The sequence below is a fragment of the Cebus imitator genome, unplaced genomic scaffold (assembly GCF_001604975.1).
Source record: "Cebus imitator isolate Cc_AM_T3 unplaced genomic scaffold, Cebus_imitator-1.0 Scaffold190, whole genome shotgun sequence".
Taxonomy (NCBI): Eukaryota; Metazoa; Chordata; class Mammalia; order Primates; family Cebidae; genus Cebus; species Cebus imitator.
This window is the reverse complement of record NW_016107505.1, coordinates 1,624,572-1,630,764: the sequence shown is the minus strand read 5'-3', so window position 1 is coordinate 1,630,764 and position 6,193 is coordinate 1,624,572. Positions and strand designations below refer to the sequence as shown.

The window sequence follows — 6,193 nt, the reverse complement described above, 5'->3', positions numbered from 1 at the left end:
AACAACTATATAGTGAGGAATACCATAGACAAACTTCTAGACCACACAAAATTGGGAAAAAGTTTTATCAAATTTATATTAAAAAGCATTTATATCAATGCTGCATAAATACAGGAAAATATACAACCTAACAGAAATGTGAGTAATGAGTATAAACACACTATGAATAGAATACAAACTCTAAACAGATTTAAATGCACATATTCTCAATATTGTGGTAGTTGGGGAAATGAAAATTAAATAAAACATTATTTTTCATCCGGCAGCTTGGTGAAATTTTTTAAAACTATAAAATACCCATATTGGTGATGGTGTCTCAAAATAGTATTCTCATACATTCTTTACCAATGGCACAGCAAAATATCCATGACACTTAAAAAATATGTATACTTCGACCATACAAATTCATTTCCAAGCATATATCTTCAAGAAATATTCTGACATGTAAGCAAGAAGATATGTTCAAACTGGACCACTGTTGATTATAGGTAAAAACTGGAGAAGACCTAAATGTTTAAATATACTAAACAGTAAATAATTTAAATAAATTATGTATATTCATATAATACGAAACAGTCATTAAAAATGAAGTAGAAATATATGTATCAAGTTGTTAGGCACACAAATAGGAGAAATCACATTAGATATAATATACTGGACTGTATAGAAATTGTAAAATTTTACATGTCATAATTTTAAAAGACCTCATTAAAACTTATTGCCATATGTGAAAAATAGTTTGAGACAATATATCAGAGAATTAGTATGCTTATATACATAACAATCACTGAGACTATTAAGAAAATATTTAACACACAGAAAGAACTGGCTACAAATGACAGATATTTTACAAAAAGATAAGAGAAAAACCAAATTTATGGGAAACTGTTCAACTTCTTTCATAAAAAAGAGTAATTTTTGTCTATATCTTTCAACAAATAATGAGCAAAAGTTTTCATGAAATACCCAATGCTTTCAAGATGCAATTAAACTCATACATCTAATTGCTGTTAGTCACCAAAAACAAACAAAACTTTCAGAGCCTAGCAGGTGCTCATATCCAGGAATACAGCAATCCCCAAAATGTGTTGTTTTCATCTAATTAAAAAAACTATTGTAAGTGTATCTTTAATACTAACAAATGTAAAGCAACCTAACTGAGCAATGGTATATACAACATAGAATGCACATGAAAAACATTTGTATGCATAACTGAATATACACTATAATTTCTACTATGTGAAAAACATGTGTTTATCTTAACTTAAATGGGTCAAACATGTATGTTGTGATAGGGTCATGTTTTTTTATTCTTTTGCCGCACAGTAAATAATTACATTTTCTACAAAGCACTATTTTCTATGGAAATTTCTTTTCTTTCCCTTATGTATCAAGAGGAAAAGACCCTTTACTTCCACCTTCTTGCAATTCAACTTCTACCCACCTATACTACTAAAACATAGAAGCCATTGGGAATAACATCTCTTTTGTCTCTGTAATGCCCTATTTGAAATTCTGCAAACTCTATTTCATGCAAGCTATCCATAAACATGTCTTATCCTTTCCATTAGAGTAATTCATTGATGGCTTACATTTATGTGTAATTCTCCCTTTTTCCAATCACCTGCCAATACTCAGCAGAGCAGCTCAGTCGCATAACTTTCAATTTGTGGTTCTTACAGAAGGATGCATGATGAAAACAATAGGCTATTTAACCAGAGAAGAGAAAACCTTTGGAAGTCAGCTCAAAAGTCCATCAGGATCAGGAAAAGATCATTTATGGAAGTGAGAGGATGATATATGTCCCAGTGGCCAAGAAAAGAAGGAATTTCAGGGAAATGGGAGTTATTGGAGAGAAGGGGGCAAAGGAGGAAGGAAAGAATTATTTGGAAATAGTTCATTTTCTCTCCAGACCCAGAGAGCCTGGTAAAGTTTCCTACCGTATATTAGTGAGGATGCAGCCTTTTTATTAAAAGCTGTGCTCTGTCTTGCAGTGGGTTTCCACACCAGGCTCTCTTGCACTCACCTGAGAACAGGTTTCCTGTCAGCTCTCGTTTCACCATCCAGGGCTCCTTCTCTTGCTCTAGTAAAGAGACTAAATCTGGCTTAGCCATGCAATGTCCTGCAAAAGTGAAAAGAGATGAGCTTTGGTCATACTCTTGGCATCCTAAAATTGAGAACCACTTCCTTATTGTTAGAAAAGTGTTACTGCCGGAAGAAGCAGAAAAACAGGTAAGTAGGATCTGAAAGACACAGAAGATAATGCTTCAAACATAACAAAGACACCAACTTTCACCTCCACAAATGCCAAAGTCTTATCTTAGGAATGCACAACAAAAATTCAGGCCAGCACTTCAGAAGACACCCCTTCCCGCCTCCATAATTCAAAACTGAAGTTTAAATATGGGGGTTCCCAACGACACATTCAGATATGGGAGAGGGACATCATACCTGCTGATCCCACGTCACTATAGTTCTCCCATAACCCATTCTTACAGAAATTCTTCTGAGCTGGGTGTAACTGCTGGGGGAAGTCAATAGCCAGATGTTTCATAGTCACCAACCCCTGCAATGGTAAAAGCAGGTTCTTTTAAATGAAACCATATTCGTGAACCCACCTGGTCCCAGTGGGGTGGACTGTGTCCACACACTGCAAAAAACACACTCCATACCAAGAACTGCAACTGAAGTTCTGGTATACCAGGTTACATGTGACAGGGCTTAGTTATAGCATATATGTTTGGGGAAAAACAGAGAAAAATAGGAGAAACTTTCTGCTGTGGAGAATTTGTCATTTTGTAGAGGTGGATGTACTTATACACAGTATAAACTTTTAAACACAGATTGAAGGCTTTCCCACATTCACATAAATTATTCAACAAGTCCACAGGGTTTTTCTCTTGTTTGAAATCTTTGATGAAAAGGAGGGGTTGGGCTGGGCGCGGTGGCTCAAGCCTGTAATCCCAGCACTTTGGGAGGCCGAGGCGGGTGGATCACGAGGTCAAGAGATCGAGACCATCCTGGTCAACATGGTGAAACCCCGTCTCTACTAAAAATACAAAAAATTAGCTGGGCATGGTGGTGCGTGCCTGTAATCCCAGCTACTCAGGAGGCTGAGGCAGGAGAATTGCCTGAACCCAGGAGGCGGAGGTTGCAGTGAGCTGAGATTGCGCCATTGCACTCCAGCCTGGGTAACATTAGTGAAACTCCGTCTCAAAAAAAAAAAAAAAAAAAAAAAAAAAAAAAGGAGGGGTTGATATTCTGCTCAAAGTTTTCTTACATTAGTCATAAGACAAACATTTCTGACCTTGACAGATTTGTTTGTAATTTATTACAACTCAGTTTCCCCCTCCACTTTTCTTATGTGTATCAAGATTGGGTGCTCTCTGTTCTGAGGGGATAATCTGTCTGTAAGAGGCACTGTATTCAAATGAAAACTTCTCCTATACTTATTGTAGATAGTCTTTTTCCTCAAGAAGAGTTTCCTCATGGAAGATATTTCCTCTTGTCTGAAATTTGTCTTCTGACTTACCGGCTGTGTCTCAAACAGAGCATCACAATCCCAGAGCTCCCCTAATAGAGAGTATTCCAGACTATAGCTTGTGAGCCTCTCTCTTATCATTGCCTGGGATAGCTTTCCTTCACAGAAGTCCCTCTTGAGAGATAACTCCTTGATCTTCCATACAGCCTTCAAGTCTGAAAGATATTCAGAAGGCAAATATATCTTTTATCATGGGTTAGCATGAAGAAAAATTCCAAAATGTAACCATTAAACTGAAAGCCACAAAAAAACTTTATCATAGTCATTTATTTTTATGGAAGACAATGAAAAGCTTATCATTTTGAAAGCTTTCTTATATTACTAGCAATATTCAACCAAGCCTATATTCCCAAATTTGTGTAGCCATAGTCGTAAAGGACACAATAAGACCTTTCCCACCTAAAAGTTCAACACGTTCACATTATGGTTTTAACAGAAGACTGGAAAAAGAAATTAAAAATCAAGAGATAAGGGAGCTCACAAAGACTTAAATGTAAGATAAAATGTCTAATATAAAGAGGAAGTGGAGGGTACAGAAGAAAACTGCTATGTGATTCTTATTTCAGCTTTAAGACAACTCCTTTTCACTCTTTCTGCATTTCATCTAGCAAAAATTTCACCTCTATCTCTACATACCTCCTTTTTTTTTATTACAATGCTAAGTCATAAAAGTCCAGATCCTGGCCTTAAAAATGTAAGTCTTCATAATTAACTAGTCTTAATAAGAGATGAAAGATCTGCAGGAAGAAAAAACAGTTCTATCTCATTAAACTAGTTCAAAGTATGTGATTTAATATGATGTTAAATTGGAAACTTTCACAAAAATATTTTTGTTCTCTTATGCCATATGATGACCCATGTGAATCACTTTAATTTACAGATGTCACTAACTTGTCCTGTTGTCAATGCAACTGTTTCCTTTGAAGTATGAATTGAACAAATAAACCTTGTAAGATTCTCAATTCTTTAGAAACCATTTCCTATTAGGATAAAACCTCTGAAAGAAATCTATCATTCTGATTCCTTGTATTTCTTGATAATTTGCTGTTCTGGAAATAATGCTATGTTTGAAATTTCTGTATTCCCAAATAGTATAAATAACAGCTATTGCAAGAGGCTTAGGAAGAGTCTGTTGAAGATGCTGCGTGTCTGAGGCAACCGAGCTACTACCAGCAGTGGCCCCACCCTACCTGGTTCTCTCACACTCACCTGGGCACCTAGCTCTTGTCATCCTTCTCTTCACTGTCCAAGGCTCTTTTCCTTGTTCCAACAAGGAGATCACATCGGGCTTAGAAACACAAAGTCCTAGACACATAAGAAACAACCTGGTCATACTGTGGGGCTGTCCAGACTGAGATGCAGTCCCCTTGGTTTGACAGAAGAGGGCAGTGCAGGTCTTGGTGATAAAGGCATGAACGGCTACTTAGTTAAGTAAGTGGGTAGGGTGAAGGGTGGGAAAAGGGTTGGGAGCCCTTACCCAGCGATGCCAGGTTCCTGTAGTTCTCCAACATCACTTTCCTGTACAGGTTCCTCTGAATGGGACTCAGCCACTCCCACTCCTCTTGGGAGAAATCTATGGCCACATCCCCAAATGTCACCAAGCCCTGAAATGATATAACCATGTTCTTGCTCAACCAGTGCTCATGCCCCCATATGACTAGGGATTTGTTATAGAAAGAAATGTAACACATTTCCCCCACAAAACTCATACATTAAAGTCCTAATACCCAGTACTTTCGAATGTGACTGTATTTAGAGACAGAGTCTTCAAAGAGGTGATGAACGTTAAATGAGGTCACTTGGGTGGGGCCTTAATCCAATCTGACTGGTGTCCTTAATAAAGCAGGAAGAGATACCACAGTGTGCAGGCACATGGAAAAGGTCCCGTGAGGACACAGGGAGAAGATGGCCATCTGCAAGCTAAGGAGAAAGGCCTCAGGAGAAACCAAACCTGCAGGCACCTTAATCTTTGACTTCCAGCCTCCAGAACCTTCAGAAAACTCCAGAACTTTGAGAAAAGAAATTTATGTTGTTTAAAACACCCACTCTGTGGTATAAAACACCACTCTGTGGTATTTGTTCTGGCAACCCTAAGAAACTAATACAGCGGTCTAAAGGTTTGCTGTCTTCATTTTTAGTAAGACACTATAAATTCAGTGCTGTAGAGACCTAGTTAGGTATTGTACATCTAGCTTCATTCTGTCTTAAACTCCAGGGAAAAGGGAAAAATATGGGGATAGCCCCTGCCTTAGGAAAGCTTACAGTTTTGTGGAGGTGAAAGGAGGCAACCACAAGAAAAACCCCTGACATCAATTCAAAACTATAAATAACAAAGACTAACTTGTTCCATGCACAACAGGTACTATAGCACTATCCAACATGGGGACATTTGAGTGGCCTGGGACAGCACAAGAATGGGCAATAAACTTGAAATGAACTTTAAAGCATTGATACCATTAACGTCTAAACTGAGTTCTAAGAATTTCTAATTTCACTGTTAGTGTTCAGTAGAGGTTTATTAAAAAAGAATTTAGCAGCCGGGCGCGGTGGCTCAAGCCTGTAATCCCAGCACTGTGGGAGGCCGAGGCGGGTGGATCACGAGGTCAAGAGATCGAGACCATCCTGGTCAACATGGTGAAACCCCATCTCTAC

General features: G+C 37.9%; 1 protein-coding gene across 1 annotated transcript in view; it reads right to left on the bottom strand.

The window, feature by feature from the left end:
- The window catches only part of ZFP28 (ZFP28 zinc finger protein), a 22,301-nt gene that overhangs the window by 8,271 nt on the left and 7,837 nt on the right, over positions 1–6,193 (bottom strand). The window contains exons 3-7 of the mRNA XM_017546651.2: positions 5,019–5,145; positions 4,751–4,846; positions 3,533–3,696; positions 2,452–2,566; positions 2,027–2,122 (exon numbers count right to left, since the gene is read on the bottom strand). Coding sequence (XP_017402140.1) covers positions 2,027–2,122; positions 2,452–2,566; positions 3,533–3,696; positions 4,751–4,846; positions 5,019–5,145 — 598 coding nt within the window. The remainder of the gene's footprint in view (positions 1–2,026; positions 2,123–2,451; positions 2,567–3,532; positions 3,697–4,750; positions 4,847–5,018; positions 5,146–6,193) is intronic.